Below are 19,355 nucleotides of genomic sequence, written 5' to 3' on the forward strand. Positions count from 1 at the left end.
ACGAGAACATAAATGGTTACTATGATAGGAGTGAGATTTTGTTTTAGAGGGGGTGGTAGTGGCAGCCTTGGTGAGGGGCTGGGAAGCAAAATGTTTCTTTACATTTAAATTTCTATATATTTTATACAGTTGGAAAAACAAGGAGCAGAAAAGGAATTCCAAAGGTAAGTGGTCCAAAGAAAAAAGCTATCAGAGTAGAAAAGCTTCCAGCATCTAGGGACCTCTGGAGTCAGAAGGTTGCATGTTCAGATCACGCCGGGGGTCACCATTATTTAGGTAAGTTTTATGTGTGAGTGCACAGAACCTTTAATAAAAGATTAATTTGCAACACCGAAACACAGAATAATTAATCGACATCTCTTTTTAGAACAAAACAACAAAATATTTATTTATTTCAAAAGAAGAAGGATTGTGTTCAAGGTGAAAGAAAGAAAAGGAATAGAAAGTTCTAGGATGTTCTCGTGTCGGGAAGCAGAAACTTGAAGTTGTCCAGTGGAGGTCTTCAGTGAATAATCACAGCCCGGGGGTTGGGGGGGGATTTAGTGGCCAGAGAGTGAGAGGAGAGAGCTCTGTCTTCTTTGGTGGCCGGAGCTTCTCTGCTGCCTGCTAGCTAGTTCCTGACAGGGGTAAGTAGTTCCTTAAGGGACATATAGGATTAATGCGCTCTAGTAGCTGGCTGGTGAGTGCATGGCCGCATTAGTCAAAAAAGAGAAAACAGTTTATTATGGTGACTGCTACAGATCTATTCGGTAATGAAGTGGGACTGCTATTCAGGTTGGTCGGTGCAAGTGCAGTGGATTCTTTCCTTTAAAGCAAGGTTTCCTAAGGAATTATTTTTTTCTTGAATTCAAAATTTTTGCCCCCACCTCCTGCACGAATCTGGTCCTTGTTGACTTCTGCATATGAATATTGAAGTAGACTTTATATAACCCGTCTCTATCTGTATAGAATTCGATGGTATAAGGATAGGGTTTCTCAAAGTGGCTCCACAGAACCATGGGGCTCTGTGAGTGAGACTGAGAGGCTCCGGAAGCCCTTTCTTAACGAGGACCAAATGCTTTATATGGAAATTATTGATCTTTTTTTTTACTGGAAAAAGATATGATACATAACTACAGATGTAATGAGTTTCAGGATGGTTCATGAAAAAGAAAATAATAAAATAAATTAACAAAAAAATGCAACAATTTTTGATTAATCAAAAACAAAAATAGCTGTAAACATTATCATTAGTGTTAAAATTTGAAATTAATGTTTTTTATATTTATTTTAAAAAATTATCTTGTTAGTGCTCTGTGAAAACCTTTGCCCTGCTCAGGGGCTCCATGGTGTCCTAAAGTTTGGGAAATCTTAATATAAGGTTTGTAACTGTATCTTATGTAGTTTTTAAAATCAACAAACAGAAAATCCAATGCAAGTCCAGAGTTAAACTTAATTAAAAAAAAAAAAAAAAAAGAAAAAAGAAAAAAATAGGTAAATTTTCAGATTTAGGTCCACCTCCACAATTTTCTTTTAAATGACGACTTTGAAGGTTTTCGACTGTGCTAAATACGAAAATCGCATTGAAATTTTGCAGAAATAAGTAGTTATCAAGATATAAAAAGTTGTATTATGCATTGTATTCTTTGGCGGCCATCTTTTTTACGCGAGTGCGCGCGCCATAAACAAATCTACTCATCTATGACTGACACTGCACGCGCGTATAAAACATGTCCGCCAAAGAATACAATGCATAATACAATTTTTATATCTTGATAACTACTTATTTCTGCAAAATCTCAATGCAATTTTCGTATTCAGCATAGTCGAAAACCTATTCAAGTTGTCATTTAAAAGAAAATTGTGGAGGTGAACCTAATCTAAAAAAAAAAAATACCAAAAAATATTTATGATGTGGATGTACGTACCTGTCACGGAATAAAAATGTTAGATTGCAAAAATCACGTAAATTGATCGAATATTTTTTTAACTAAGAAAATCAAATTTTATGAGTAAGTGATAACATTATATATTGCTCCATCATACGTAAAAATCAATCTTATAATGTCTACGATTTACTATTAAAAACGATAAAAATCGTAAAAATGATTATATATATATATATATATATATATATATATATATATATATATATATATATATATATATATATATATATTTGTGTGTGTGTGTGTGTGTGTGTGTGTGTGTGTGATCAATTTCCGTGAATTTTAGAATATGACATTTACGTTCTGTGACAGGTACGTAAATCATAAAGATTTTGGTGCTTGTTAAGATATAGTCGACAAATCTTTTTTTTTTTTTTAAATATCTCGTTGGAAGCAAAAACCACAGTGGCACAAATTGTCATGTCTAAAATAGTAATATATCCAAAAATTACGAAAATTCGTCGAGTAGAACAACTATTATTGTGATTTTAGTAAAAAAAAAAAAAAAAAAAAAACTCTATCGCTATAAACAAAAATGTAATTAATATTGCAGCTAGGAACAAGTAATCTAAAATATTCATTTCGGAAAGAAAAATCCAATTTTACCCAATTTTCTGTAAAAATTACTTTTAACTATAACTAACTTTCTACATATTCATTTTCCGTAATTTTTGGATACATTACTATTTTTGACATGGCAATTAAGTACGTCATATTATTTTTGCTTAAAACGGTATATTTAAAAAATCGATCTGAATTGAACTCTGAACTTTCACGGAAAATTCTATATATTATATATATAGAAGAAATTATTAACTTTTTATATTCAAGAACGATAACTCTATTTTTCCAAAGAACGATAACTGCGTATGTTTTCCTTCCGGGTGTTTTAGAGTGTTTTTTTGTATTGCATCTTGTCGTCTGCCCTTCCTGATGCCGTCTTAAATCCACTCTGATTTTTGGAGGAAATGCTATTTTTTCTACGCTTGAATAGGCGTATTTGGATTCAGTTGGCTGTCCTCTGTTGTTTCTGGATTTCAAGCGGTCAGTGTTCTATCCGAGACGGAAATAATAATAACAATAACAACGACGGACGTTTCATTTTAAATCATCGGGAACGGCCCCGATCGCCAGTGGTAGTCCCTCATCGCCATGGAGGACCCGTAGACATTACCAGCACCGGCACCGCTGGATTAGATAAACAACCAAAAGGATCTTTCTCCGATCCGGCGAAGGATCCGTCACTTGATTCTGCCCAAAGTGGTCATAAGTTGTTATTATCATCTCGGAATCCACGTGACATCTCTTCTGTTTCGGGGGAGAAAAATCGTGGGGGCAAATACAGGCCCTCATGGTTGGGGCCATCAACGCAACTTCGTCCATTTGTTGGGCCGCGTTCAACAAATGGACAACCACAAGAAAAAAGAATAGGGAGAAATCCGGCTGTTGATGTTGTCCCCTTTGTAATACAAATCGATGCTAATTTTAGCCAAGAATATCACGGAACTGTTAATAAATCGCATCAACTTGTGTATGTCTACCAATATGAAGAGTCAAGAAATGAGGTGAGCGCATTTCATTTTGGAGATATTATTGTAAATTAAAACCTTGAGTATCCCCGCCCCCTCTAAATAAAATGAGATTTCTCTTTTTTAAGCGATTACATGTTAACACCTTGAAAAACACGCCGAAAAAAAAAATCATTTAATAAATTAGAATTTAGAATGGGGGATCAGTTTCACACATATTTTCAACGTAAAATGATCTCACATTTTCGGGCATTTTAAAATAATTGACCATTTATTCATTTATTTGTCGCTAAATTCTAAACATTTTTTTTTCTTTTGTAAGCGATTACGTGTTAACACCCTGAATAAACTTCGCGGAAAGTAAAAACAAAAACGAAAAAATATTTTATTTTATTAATTTAGAATTTAGAACGGGGGATCAGTTTGGCATATAAATTTAACGGAAAATAATCCTTCATTTTCAGACCATTCTAGCATTTTAGGGCAATTAACTATTTTTTACTAAGAGAGATAAATTATATACGTTTTTATTGGGGGGGGGTACGTTTTTGAAATACAGTTTACGACTTTACGACTCGGTTTTAGGGTTAGTAGTAAAATAATTTAGTTAACTGCTCTAAAAAGTTAGAATAACCCGAAAATGAGGGGCCATTTTATATTGAATTTATGTGAGTGTTAAGTACCTGGGAAACCACTCGAAGACTTACCTTTAAGAAGTTGATTACGAGGAGGTTGAAAATAAGGAAATGCCTTTCGAAATATCCCCCACCCCCAACCTCCCATGTTAAGAACGGCTTTCGGAATAAAATTGACCTTTTTTTTTCCGACAAGTTTTTCAGGGTGTTTACACATAATCGCCTAAAAAAATAGAATCTTATTTTTTTTTTTTTTTTTGAATGATGTAAGTCTTCTTACACCTCTCCAAAAAAAGATTTAGCTGAGTGTGATAATCTACAAATTTAACTATTATTGTTTGTTTTGATTTTCAGTCATATGTGCCGATCTACGAAGGCATCGTATTTACTTGTCCCAACATGTAAAATTAGGTACTTATGCAGAATATTACGGACCGTGCTGAAATAAATAACGTTATTATTAAGTAAGGAGAGGCTTTATTAAGGAGGAGAGGCTTCTTCTTTTTTTTTTTTTTTTTTTTTTTAAATATATATAACTATTCTGTACTTTCACGTACCGTAAAAAAAAAACAACTTTAAAATCTTATCTAAAAAAAAAAAACAGTTCCGTAAACTGCACAAGTACCTAAAATTGTAATTTGCCTTCCACGTTTTTCTTTGCACGTCGCACAGGTGAGTTCCCTTCATTTTTTTTTTCTATTTTAATGAAAATAATTTAAAAAAAAAGAAAAGAAAGGTTCTTATTCAACGTAAATATAAAATAATTTTTCAAAATGCAGAAAATTTTTATGATGTAACGGAACGATAATGTCATATTCCTAAAAACCAGGTAAATAAAGAAAATCATTTTTAAAGCAAATAATGTGAAATCCTTAGCATCCAGGCTGGTCTCATAAGTTTGAATTGTAGACTTATCTCCCCCTTTCTTCAAGATGCCGACTCGAGACAGTCCCTTTTTGTTTACTCATAAAATTTGATTTCCTTAGTTAAAAAATAGGTGCTAGTGCACTTACTGATCCACACTATTTTTTAAATCGTATTTCCAAGCATAATTCAAGTTTTATATGTTTTTATTCAATTGTAAGGTTAAAGTATAGAATAGGTACAAAACACCCTCCCCATGTTAAGAATGGCTTTTTAAATAATAACGTTATTATTTCAGCACGGATCAATAAGTGCACTATTACCAAAAAATAAAACTACTTGATCAAAAAAATTTTTGTTTCGTATTGTTTAAAAAAAAAAAAAATAAATAAATAAAAAATCAACGAAGGAGGACACGTTTGTTTTCAAGTCTGTCAGTGTGACACTGACAGACTTGAAAACAAACGTGTCCCCGGACTGACTCAGTGTCACAGTTAGATCATAAATAAAATTCTAAAATACACTGTTTAATATTCTTTCTAAAAATAAAAAAAATTGTTTTCTTTTTAAGCAAAAAAAAAAAATAAAAAAATAGTTTGAAGAAAATTTAACGAATAAAAAACCGGAAAGTTTAAAACTAAAAAAAAAACCTGATAATTCCAAGTTATTTAGTTTCATTTTTATTGCAGTTTCGCCAGATTACTAAAATAGAAAATATATGTGACACCCGACATTCCTTCACACACCCCACAAGACTCCATATGCACACACACACACACACACACCTTTTCACAAAAGCACAAACCCAATTTATATGAACATTGTTCATGTAATCTTAGGCATTTGTCCATAATACTCCCCAATAAAAAATAAAATTCAATAATAAAAAAAAAAGAAAATCTGTATGATGTACGTATCCGTGACGGAAAGAAAATATCGTACACCAAAAATCACGTATTGATCAAGTTTTATTTTTATAAAGAAAAATTGGTGCTTATTCAATAGGTACCTGCAACGCACGCCACAGTTTTACCCCCCCCCCAACTTATATGTAACGCGATGTAACTGTAAATGTAATTTATTATTATCATCCTAACTTTTTTACCATTTAAAAGAAGAAGCTTCAAATAAACTGCTAATATTTATTAAAAAAAACTTTTTTACAGCATACAAAAATAATGAAAATGCGATACAAAAATCGTGTTTACATTATCGACGCTTTAAAACGTTTCTATGTAGTGATGTTGATGAAATTTTCGATATTTATTCATTACTAAATAAACTTACATATTAAAACTAGGTTTTATTAAATATATTAGAGGAAATTTTTAGGCGTTCTACTCCACCTATATTTCATGTTACGAAAACTAAACAAAATAAATGTAGGTCAATAAAAATTTCAACATTTTTTAAAGCTGCAAAGATCAAATAATTAAAAAATAGTTATATATATATACAGGGTAGTCAGTATTTATCGTTACAACTTAAAGTGGTTACATTTAGGAAATTAAACAAAATTTAGAAATTTTGCAAATGTATTATTGTAGAAAAAGCAATAGAATGTTAATACACAAAATATTATTCGATATGTCCACCATCTGCGTCAATAACTAGTTGAAGACATTTAGGAAATGCCCTACATATGTCACAAATTACTTTCTGGGGGACTTTGGCCCACTCCTTCTGCAGTTTGACCTTCAGAGCTTCCAAACTTTGATGGTGAGTGGCCGAGACCTTGCTCTCAAGGTATGACCAGATCCCAAAATCAAGGGGATTCAGATCGGGGGAAGATGGGGGCCATTCCTCTTTGGGAATGAAGTGCGGGATATTCTTGGAAAGCCACTCCTGAGTCTTTTTGGCCCCATGTGATGGTGCGGAGTCGTGCTGAAAAGACCAGGGACGTTTTTTTTAAGTGCTTCTGTGCCCAGGGCAACAATGCACCAACGAGGATGTCAGCTTGATAGTTTTGCTGGTCAACAAAAAAGAGGGGACTTTTACTGGACTCTGTCACAGCTGCACTGAGGCAGCACATTGTTTCCTTGTCACCACTCGGGATCCTTCGTCCCCATCCTTCGACCAAACCTGATCGTTTGGGGTGTTAAATTTCTTCTCATTACTGAAAACGAGATTTGGTAGCATGCCATCCTGAATGCGGGAAAGAAGAATCTGGGATCTTTGGAGTCGTTTATCAACAACTTGAGCAGAAAAATGTTGTTTCTTGATATGCTTCAATGGAGACATCTTCAGGTCCTTTCGGGGTACAGTTGACATGGTCCCATATGACACTCTCGACTCCTTAGCCAGATTCTGGATGGATCTCTTAGGATTCCTCCAGATCTCTTCTCTGATGGATTTAACATGTTTAGGGGTTCTAGCTGTTCGAGGGCAACCTTGCCCTGGCCTATTCTGAATGTCTCCAGTCTCCTCAAAACGTTGTAAAGTCCTCCCCACCAGCATTTTGTTCACTTTCAGGCTCTTACAGATATCCTTTCTGGAGCTTCCTGCTTTAAACAGCTCAACAATTGCAGTCTGCTTGTCTAAAATACTACTCATGGTTATATTATGGTATCTGAAAGTATAAAGATTCATGAATAAGTGTCAAAAATAGAGGAATACCGAGAAAAATGATTAAAATTATAGTTTGAAATAGACTGTAATACTAAATATTGATGACCCTGTATATATATATATATATATATATATATATATATATATATATATATATATAAAAGTGAATGTGTCTGTGTGTCTACATTTCCCTACACAATAACTCTCTCAATTTTTAGTCTACAAACTCGAAATTTGATATACAGTGTACTGAGATTTGGGAAAATCTTTGTGATCGGTTTTCGGCCAGAAATTTGGCTGTTTAGGTGTCAAAGTTCAACGATTTTACCTTTGAGAACTCTACCAAACTCCTCCGACAATTTTGGGTCTAAACACTTGAAATTTTAGATATAGGTTCCTTGGACATGGATCTAACTTAATAACTTGATTTGAGCCCAAAACAATAAATTTTAAGGGGTAATAATAGGGGTCAAAGTTAAAAAAATTGACCGTTTTTTTTGTTTTTTTTTGCTCAGCATACACCTCCAAACACCCGGGCAACGCCGGGCACCCATGCTAGTATATCTATAAAAGTGAATGTGTCTGTGTATCTGTGTGTCTGTGTGTGTACATTTCCCTACGCAATAACTCTCTCAATTTTAAGTCTACAGACTCGAAGTTTAATATACAGGGTACTGAGATTTGGGAAAATCTTTGTGATCGGTTTTGGGCCAGAAATTTGGCTGTTTAGGTGTCAAAGTTCAACGATTTGACCTTAGAGAACTCTACCAAACTCCTCCGACAATTTTGGTTCTAACCACTTGAAATTTTAGATATAGGTTCTTTGGACATGGATCTAACTTAAACTTGATTTGAGCCCAAAACAATAAATGTTAAGGGGTCATAATAGGGGTCAAAGTTTTAAAAAAAATTGACCTCTGCGGTCTCTACCAAATTACTCAGACAATTTCTGGTCTAAACATTTGAAATTTGACATAAAGGGTATTCAGAGATAGGGCAAGCTTTTTAATCGGTTTGGGTTGAAAATTTTTAGTTTCCAATATATAAGTGTATGTATGTATGTATGTATGTTTGCATATGTGCCTAAAACTTTTGACAGAGGCGACGGATTTTACCAAGATCAGTATCGTTTTAAAGTCCAACCTTTCAGATGACAAATATCAAAAAATTGGCTAAAAACATTAATATCTTCACCTTCAACTGGGAACTTTTCTACAGCGAGGGGAGGGGGGTCGCTTTTTTCACCGATACTTTTGAAAGTCATCCTCTTGTTTCGATTGTCTAGCCTTAATTTTAAAAAATGTCACTTCCAGTTTGACGGTGGTTGTAACAGCATAGACGTCAGGTTTTTCTCCCGTTCTTTTCCTCCTTCGCAGTACGGGTTCGAGCCTGCCTTCCTACTACCACTTTTTTGTGTTTTTTTTTGCTCAACATACACATCAAAACACCCGGGCAACGCAGGGCTGAAATGGTAGTATATATATATATATATATATATATATATATATATATATATATATATATATATATATGTATATAAAAATCCTGTTATTTATTTCATTTACCTTCAAGTTATAAATAAAAGTGGACATAAAATCAATATTATTATGTTAAAAAAACAAAAAACACTTTTTCTTGATAATTTTTTTCTCGATAATATAATTATTTGAATTACAACAAAAAACAGAATTCTAAAAAATAATTAATTTGAAAAAACTTTAAATGCAATTAAATTCCAATATTCCATGATATGAAGTTTAAACGAAGATTATTTTTTTATAAAAAAATTCATATAATAGAATATATGACTCTTGATACAATAAAAATTGCAAATTTGAAATCGACCTAAAAAAAATTGTTTTGATTATATTATTTAAATTGATAGAGGGTAATCTTTATTTTTTGTGCTTTTTTTCAACATTTGACATTCAGTTATTAAAATTTGATTTTCTTACTTAAAAATAAAAATACTTGATCAAATTACATGATTTTTGGTACACGATATTCTCTTTCCATATAGGGTATGTAGATCATACAGAGTTTTCTTTATTCTTGTTTTTATTTTTATGGTGGAGGGAAGACAAGCACTAAACTTATTTTGAGTAATCACATAGTTTTCTGACCCATGTCATTTTATTGGAAAGACGGTATGCAGAAACTAAAACTTGTATTTATAAAATAAAGATTATGACATGCTGAACGTGTTGGGGTTAAAATCAACTGATAAAATTATATGAGTCGGAAAACTACATGATTACCATTATTGTGTTATTCATCAATAACAAACAGGTTTTATAGTATATTTCATTTTTATTTCCTTCCTTTTTGAGAGCCTCTCACTCTACACAACATTGACTGATAAACTACTATCCTCCCAGGAATACATTCTCCTTTGGAAGACTGGGGGTGGGGGGATTATTGTCGATTGCCTGAGGCATTCCTACTAGAGAATGCTAATGCATTTGTTTTTAGTTATTTTTGTATATGCCAAAGTTCCTATTTTGGGGGTGCTGATTTTCCCCATGTTAAATGCCCTTGTAGCACATCTTGCTACAGTGGGAAGCAAATAATCACGGACGTTTTGGGCAACATTCATACCAGTATAGGTTCGCCTTTATATCATTCTGGCAAACAAGGGAGAGACTGATTGAAAATATCAGGCACTTCTTTGTTGGAATGAGGTAAGGTTTGGTTCTCTCCTATGAGGTCATTATCCCAGGTGTTACCTTCTATTCTGGGAGAAGGTGTATTGCTGATCATCTGGACCACCTCTCATGTTGATATGCCCGTTAATATATATAACCTATCAGCGTTCCCTCAGGGGTGGGAGAGGCGTTTCTCTCACATTAAATCACCTTTTGTCACATCTTGCTGCAGTGGAAAGCTACTACATATTGCTTCTTCGACAACTCTTCAAGCCAGCCAACGTTTGCGTTGATATCATTCTGATAACCTAGGAGCTGACATAAAAAGCATCAGATCCTTATAGGATCGAAACATGGTTAGGTTCAGTCCTAAGAAGCCATCCTCCCAGGCATTACATTCTCTTTTGGGTGAAAGTCATTTATTGCAAATTACTTGAGGCACCCCTACTGGGGAATGCTAACGAGCCCGTAAATACCACTTTTTCAGTGGCCATTTAACAAGCATGTACTTTATCTTTGATAGAACTTCATTGGTTTTTCTTCAGATATCGGTTCATATTTGATGCTCTGCCTCAGGTCCTGTATTCAAGATTTATTTTTATATCTGTTTTCGTATTACATCACTGTATTATGGAATTTGCGATGCAGTGAAATGTTATGCTGCAAAACGAACTTTGCAGGGACCATTCAACAACTAAATTCTGGACTATAATGCGGTGTTGGAAGTATGCCCAGCAGAAATGAAATCAATTATTTTCTTTGGCATTGACAAAGAAGACATGGTAAGGTTAGGAAGAAGATAGAGGAGTGGTTCAAAGAAGGTAAAACACTACATGAAACTGTTATAATTTCATTTTCAACTGTACTGACATGCAGAAGTTCAAGTGCAATGTGAACCGACATCTTGCTGCCCAACTCCCTACACAGTACTCCTGATGCCTATGTCCCTGATAGTAGCCCCCTACAACAAAGTGGCAATATGTCTTGTTTTGGGTGAAAATGTAAAAAAAAAAAAAAAAAATTCTAAAGTCAGTATCTCAAATTTGATTGTGCAGTGAGAATAACCTATTTGTGTTCATCCATGATTATAAATATCCAACTTGAGTTTATATTAGCAACATAGCACCATCATTTTACATCTGCTGCATGTTCTATTTGTTGTGGTGGGTCGTGTTGCTGAACAAAGTTGATGAGGAGTAAGGTGATGTAGCTGTTCAATTCATGCACCACGATGAACAACAGAAAACATTCAACTGGTCAGAAAGTGGTGAGAGCTGATATGACTTTATAAAAACATATGTGTTATTACAATAGAAAAATGTGAGCATGTAAAGTAATCTGGTTAAGCTTAAACATGGAAAAGTAAAGGACTAGTTGTTAAAACTAGAAAAGAAAAGGACAAGATATTCTAGTAAAAAATATAATATAAATTTATAACTTAAATATTGCAGCATTAAGAATTGATTATAAAATGTTAAATTGAATCAAAAAAAAATTTAATGCTGCAATATTTTATGTTATAAATTTATTATACTTTTATTAGTATATCTTGCCCTTTTCTTTTCCAGTTTTAATAACTAGTCCTTTACTTTTCCATGTTTAAGCTTAACCATATTACTTTTCATGCTCACATTTTTCTATTGTAATCCATGATTTTTCCAGGCTTCGAATAAATTCACTTGTTCTTTGTTTAATTTAAATCTTATTTTTTGGCCTCCATAAACATACCATACACATATGTAATAAAAATGTCGACACTCGTCTGCTTCAATAAAATCCCCCCCAATTATCTCCCTTTCATTCTTTCTGTTTCACTTGTTACTTCTCTTTTTGCGACAGCAGTGAATTAGTAGCAACACTAGTCACTGAAGCGATGTGGTTGCTATGGAAATTTTGAACACCACTAAATTCATCATAACTTTTGTTTTACTGAACGAAAATTGAACATTTTTTTTTTCACAATATAGCTGAGAAGATGATCTTTAAACGGTAATAATTGTTTGAAATTTGGTTGAAAAATGAGTGAGCGGTGAAGCTTTAAAGCAGTTCTAAATAACTAAACCTGCCACTGCCATATATTCAAACATTATCGTATTTGAATGATACAGGCACTCACTCAAAACGTTAGAAGAACTTGTAGAATCTGTGATGAAGATTATGATAAAATGTTTTCTGCGTTTGCAAAACTTCAATCATCAACAACAGTTTGATGTTTTGAAAATATACCACGATGTTGCTTATAAATAACTTCTAATTTTCTGTCTATGAATTAAATTAATTATAGCAAAATGAAAAATGAATTTTGTGATAAATTTGGGTTTGGGTTTACTTATTCTTCAGTGGAATCAGTGAGACTTACGGTCACGATGTCTTTTGATGTGAGAAAATGCCTGTTTTTCAAGTTAAATTGTGAGTTAATGAAAAAAGAAAACATTTAATTTTTGGATGAAAGTTCAAACTGTAGAAAACACAGAAAAATAAAATTCTCATTTTCCAATCATGTCGCATACGTTTTCAGGTAATTTAGGCAAACATTAACAATAACTCAAAAACGGTAATTTGGGGGAAAATTTTAAGCGTGATTTTTGGATTTCTTATGCAAAAACTTGTGTGAATCATTAACGTTCTAGATGGTTTTGAATTCGTTTTAGGCACAAAAAATGTAATTATCTAATGTCTCGATTTTGCAGCCTTAAAAAATACAATATTTTGAAAACCGCTTGGCGTTACAAGCTCAAATTGTTAGGATTCTTTAGTTTTTTATGATATCAACAACTGAAGAAAGTTTGAAGAAAATATAAGAAGTATAAGTGACTTGGTTTGGATGATTTGACATGGAATTACTCTTATCTCTGGCCAGGTTTTTATCTCCGTTTCTCTCAAATTCACCCTTGCTATTTCCTTCCATGTTTTTCTTGATTTCACTGTCAACTGACCATGTATCCTAAATTGTTCTACGTCTATTAATCTAAGAACTCTCATCCATTCTTTCGGTGTAGCCAAACCAACAAAGTCTCCTGTTCTGCACATATCTTCTTGTACTCTCCAGATTTAATAGTCTGTGGTCATCAGCTCTAAAATTCACAAGTAAAATAATATTTAGAGTGAGTGCAAAGAAGAAAACTATGTGTATGAAAAATGTGGTGGGAGTTTTGTTGAATCTTGTTGAATTTATGAGTGAAGCGGTGTGTGTGTGTGTGTGTGTGTGTGTGTGTGTGTGTGTGTGTGTGTGTGTGTGTGTGTGTGTAACAGAAATGATATAAGGATGAAATGTAAAACTATGGATTAAATATCGACCTCCTTTGGTTGCTTCAGGCGTTAAGTCTTGAAGGAGATTGTAGCAAATGGAGAATCAAAATGTAGACTGAATTTATTCAAGAAAAAGAGAGCAAAATATGGTCATGTGATCAAAGTCAATCTTTACATTTTAAAATTCTGGGTAGATGAATAAGGTGGGAGGGGGTGAAAAAGATTAATAAACAAGATTCCTGAATGAGTGGGTATAAATGGATTGAGTCGCAGAGCGTAATTGATGTGAAAAAATCCCCACTGATTGATTTTAGATTTCTGTAGTTCTTTTTATGAGCTTCAAATGAATTGAGTGTGACTCTCAAAGTATGAGTCCATTTTTTTGGAATGAACGATTTTGATTGGATGGAAAATGCAATCATTTTACTTTATTATTTCTACTGGATGTTTTGTGTCAATGCATATTCACAAAAAATTTTTACACACATTTTATTTGGACGTCGCAAGGTGACAATCCGGTTGTCTATATGTAAGAATAATTATTGTAGTAAATTTTTCTATCCTACATGTATTTCCATATCGAAACATTATCAAGCACATTATATGAAACTTGCAGGAGCCGTAAAAATTACACGGTATTATATCGTTTTCATCTCTTTTTTTTTACTTAGTTCGTCGTCAATTTATTAAGAATGTTTTTTGTCTGCTGTTGAAATGTTCAAATTTAACTGAAGACATTTTCCCCATATATATATTATTCCTTAATTGGAATTCATTTTTTGAGATGAGCATTATATGTTAATTTTATTTTTATTTCGGACTATTAGTCTCATCTTTATTAGTTGTTGTTTTTGGATCTTTTTATTGGTTCACAATGTTTCGGCCAACTTCCTCTGGCCTTCGTCAGGTGGTAACCGCGACGGATAGGAACTTCGAATCTCCTAACTGCATTCTCAGCCATCACTGCCATCCGTAGTTGTTGTCGTCTCACCACATTTTTGACCAATTACCTCTGGCACGCTTTGGGTGGGATTGAAACCGCTATCTTCAGACAATGTTCATCTGGAACCGTAGAGATTCAACGTCTCTATCAACTGCGCCACGGGCCCCGAAGGTAATTGGTCAAAAATTGCCAGAGGTAATTGGTCAAAAATGTGGTGAGACGACAACAACTACGGATGGCAGTGATGGCTGAGAATGCAGTTAGGAGATTCAAAGTTCCTATCCGTCGCGGTTACCACCTGACGAAGGCCAGAGGAAGTTGGCCGAAATGTTGTGAACCAATAAAAAGATCCAAAAACAACAACTAATAAAGATGAGACTAATAGTCCGAAATAAAAATAAAATTAACATTTTCCCCATATTTAAAACATTTTCTGTAATATATGTAACGTATTTTATGTTGTCAGAAAAAGATTAACGAAGACATTTTTAAAATATAAACAAGTATTAACACCTTGAAATATTACGTTTAAAAATCAAACAAGTTCTTGATGAGCCGTTCCCTTAAGTAATCCAATTCACCAAATTTCCACTACTAACGATTACTATGTCATTGACCACTGTACACTTATTAACCCTTATTCTTAAGTGACCTCTGGGGCTTGATAAATGGTGACTGCTCTGTAAAAAAAAAAAAAAAGACAAAAAAAAACCAAAAGAACTTGAATAACATCAGGTAAATATTTAATTCCTCTTTTTTCATTTGTTGATGATTCTAAATAAGGAGTAAAAAGCGAAATGGTTGTATATCTTCTATTTAAAAAGGCAAAACACGTGTGATAATTTTGTATGTCCAAGAAAGGCTTTTTTTCGGGGGGGGGGGCTTACTATCGCTTAGAACTTCTTATATACTATATAGATCATAATATGTACGAATTGCAAACGCGTGTCATGGCTAGATTTATTTACATTGTGTTTTACACAATTCTTGCTATTTCGGCCCCTGTTGTGTTGATTCGGCTTTTTCATATAAAAGCGAAACTGATGTGAAACTAAGACGTGGTTCTCGGCCCTACAGGCTGGTAGCATCCAGAAAGCAAATAGACGTATGGTCAATGCCGGTTTTCACCGTTATATCAGACAATTGCTTTCATTTGGACACTCCCCTAATAAACGAGGGAGCTGGTTTACTCCAACATGTTGGGGAAACAAAACCAGACAAAGTTGGGTAAAAAAAAAAAAAAACTCAAAAGAACTATCCCGCAGTAAAATTAAGTGTGCGCGGATTTGACTTCATTAAACACGCATTTAAAAACTGTCTTGCAGAAATTGTTAACTGAGGAATAGCGTGATGTTTGACCTCAATTTGAACTCATTCACTTTTTAATACCCGAATTAAACATCTTATATTGCTTAATATTGCTTATGTCGCTTTAGAGCAGGTGTATGTTATCAGCTTATTGGCCTCAAGGCTCCAGGTTCAAGCCTACCTGCCACCCCCACTTTTTTTTCTTTTGCACCTAGAAAAGATTTTTTTTTTCTGTTTTTATAATCGTTGTTTTTTTGTTTTATTTTATTAAAAAGTTTAACATCGTTTTTTTTTATATTTAAACAAGGTTGTTTCCTTTTTGTTCTGCTTTGCTTTCCCCAACACACACACCTACAAACACCCGGGCAACGCCAGGTACCTCCGCTAGTATATATATATATATATATATATATATAGTCTTGGAAGTTTTTTAACTTTTAAAACTATATAAAAATCTCATTTAATTTTTATATTTTTTAACATTTGTTGGAAAACTATTTAGTCATTAAGTCATCAACTTGCTTTCTCGAACTCCCAGTAGTCCTAATATTATTTCAGGGATCATCGGTTGTCTACCATGAAACACTGTTTCGGGGATTTAAAAACAAAACAGTACATTAAATCATGGCTCCCCTAGCAATGTTGATCAAAACCTGTTTAGGTCATGGTATTTGGAAGCTAAATGCTTCTCATCAGAAGATGAAAGGGGCCAGAATTATGAAAAATGCAGAAAAAAAACAAAAAAACTGGCTTAATGACATTTAGATATGAAATGAGAATGAAGGAATAGAATAAAATGGTAGATAGTAAGTAAAAGTAGGTGCAATATATAAGGGCAAATTGGAAGGGTAGAATATATGTAAAAAAATTAATTCATGTTGTCAGAAAAAATTTCACATCTAAATTTCAGTAAACCATTTTTTTTATTATATATATTCTATGTATATATTATCTGATCATTTATTTTATTAAAAATAAAGGTTTTATAAAATGATTAGAATTTTGAACTAAATTACAACAGACATTTTAAAAACATTTTTTTTCTTAAATGAACAACAGTGATCATCATATGAAAATGTATGGCTTTTTTTTCAAATAAACTTTTTTTATAAATTATTTCTTAGAAAAAGAAAATTCTGGAATCAATAAAAGTGGTAATTCAATAAAAATGTATGACTTTTTTTCAAATAAACTTTTTTAAGAATTATTTCTAAGAAAAAGAAAATTTTGGAATGAATAAAATTGGTCATTCTATAAAAATATGTGACTTAAAAAAAAAAAAACGAACATTTTTTACCAAAATTAAATTTTCGTTACAAATCCAAATAAGCATAAAAATTTATAAATATTTTTTGTCCCCTCTTGTTCAGAGTTGAATTCTTCAAAAATGAAAATAAAAACAAAAAAAAATTGTCCTCCAAACCTAAAATGCACAACTGCCAATTTTTGCTTTTGCTCATAAACAATCGTCTCATTATCAACATTGCTGAGACATAACGAACTCGATCGATTTGTGATATAGATGATATAAATCTCTATCAATCAGAACGTATCGATTATCAACAGAGATCAATATATTACCCTGTGTAATGTATATAAAATAACTATGCAAATCGATGCATGTCATTATTCCCAGCTATTTCTCTGTCTATTGTAACACATGTTGGTGTTTGTTTGATTGTTGGTGGTTTTTTGATGAGCATCAGATTTAAGAAAGGCGATTAAAATCTTGTTAACCTAAAGTTTAAGGTTAAGTTAGGGTTAGATTATAACTAATAACGAGCCTGATTTAGTCTATTAAATATTAAATAGTAAATATTAAATCGTAAATATTAAATAGTAATAGTAGTAATAGCAAGTTTGGGTTATTAGTAACGATAGATGTTTTTCCAACGAAAACTTCAAATTAATTTAAATTATTAGAGCACGTCACAATCATAATCATCATCACTATTTTTTTGTTTGTTTCCTATCGATTGCCTCAGACCCAACGTGTTGAATCTGGGTGTTAAAATGTAATGACACCATTGAAGAAAATATAACAACTACGTTACACATTATCATATCATTTCCCTCCATGCAACGCATATCTTCAACCCTCACTGGCCAGATTTCACTTCCATACATCATCATACTGTGTGCACATGCCTGATAGACACTTGCCTTGGTCGACAGCAGAAGTTCCCAGATCTTATCCCACCCATTCCTAATTCTTATCTTAAACAAATTACCAAAATCCAAAACTCTTCTCATAATATACATTGAAAAATTCTGAAAGATAAGAAAAAATTATGAAAATAATAAGAAATTAATGGTTCAATTATTGATAATCTATCTTCTTCTATCTATATATCTATATCTATATCTATCTATACTCTTATAAATTTGTGTTTCTTTTGTGTGTACTGATATTCATATTAAAACACCTCTCTTCTATTTATTTAAAAAGAAATACAATTTTGTTATATATTGGTTGTGGAAATGCATTCACTAGCAAAAGATCTAGCTAATTTGCATATTCATTTTAAACATTCATTTTAATTAATTCCCTATTAGTTTTTTAGGTTTTATTATGGGATGATCATCTTTAGTTAACTATTACATGTAATTATATTTATGCAGATATTCTACATGATTTATACTATCATAATATTTGCGTAAAAAGGTTACAGCAAGCACAAAATTGTTTCCATATATATTTATCTATACGTATATATTTTTCTTGCATCTATAAAAGTGAAAGTGTCTGTCTGTTTGTCAATGTGTCTGTGTACATTTCCCTACACAATAACTCTGTCTATGTTTAGTCTACAGACTCGACATTTAGATATACAGGGTACTGAGATTTGGGAAAATCGATGTGATCGGTTTTCAGCCAGAAATTTGGCTGTTAAGGGGTCAAAGTTTAACGATTTGACCTTTGAGAACTCTACCAAACTCCTCCGACAATTTTGGGTCTACATACTTGAAATTTTAGATATAGGTTCTTTGGACATGGATCTAACTTAATAACTTGATTTGAGCCCAAAACAATAAATGTTAAGGGGTCAGAATAGGTGTCAAATTTAAAAAAATTTTGACTGCTTCGGTCTCTACCAAATTACTCAGACAATTTCTGGTCTAAACATTTGAAATTTTACATAAAGGGTATTCAGAGATAGGGCAAGCTTTTTAATCGGTTTGGGTCGAAAATTTGAGCTACCAATATATAAGTGTATGTATGTATGTTTGCAAATCTGCCTAAAACTTTGAACAGAGGCAACGGATTTGTACAAGATCAGTATTGTTTTGAAGCTTGACACTTCAGACGACAAATATCGAAAAATTGGCTAAAAACATTAATTTCTTCGCCCTCAACTGAGCACTTCTCTACAGGGAGGGATCGCTTTTTTTGCCGATATTTTCAAAAGTCATCCCCTCTTTTTGATTGCCTAGCCTTAGTTTAAACCTACATCACTTCCGGTTTGGCAGTGGTCGTAACAGCAAAGAAGTCATGTTTTTTTCCTGTTCTTTTCATCTTTCGTGCTACGGGTTCGAGCCTGCCTTCCTACTACCACTTTTTTTTTTTGTTGTTTTTGCTCAACACACACCTCCAAACACCTGGGCAATGCCGGGCACCTATGCTAGTATTAAATAAAACCATTTTTGGAAAATGCTTGTCAGATGAAGTATCAATATTTAGTGCT

General features: G+C 33.0%; 1 protein-coding gene across 2 annotated transcripts in view; it reads left to right on the forward strand.

Annotated features, from left to right (window-relative positions):
- The first annotated feature begins 2,771 nt into the window (after positions 1-2,771).
- Positions 2,772-19,355, forward strand: part of LOC145277511 (SID1 transmembrane family member 1-like) — a 171,813-nt gene continuing 155,229 nt past the window's right edge. For both annotated transcript variants that reach the window (XM_080128936.1, XM_080128935.1), the window contains exon 1: positions 2,772-3,493. In XM_080128936.1, coding sequence (XP_079985062.1) covers positions 2,897-3,493 — 597 coding nt within the window. In that variant the 5' untranslated portion in view covers positions 2,772-2,896. The remainder of the gene's footprint in view (positions 3,494-19,355) is intronic.

Source organism: Euprymna scolopes, chromosome 6 (genome assembly GCF_053919585.1).
Source record: "Euprymna scolopes isolate OS-2025 chromosome 6, ASM5391958v1, whole genome shotgun sequence".
NCBI classification, from domain to species: domain Eukaryota; kingdom Metazoa; phylum Mollusca; class Cephalopoda; order Sepiida; family Sepiolidae; genus Euprymna; species Euprymna scolopes.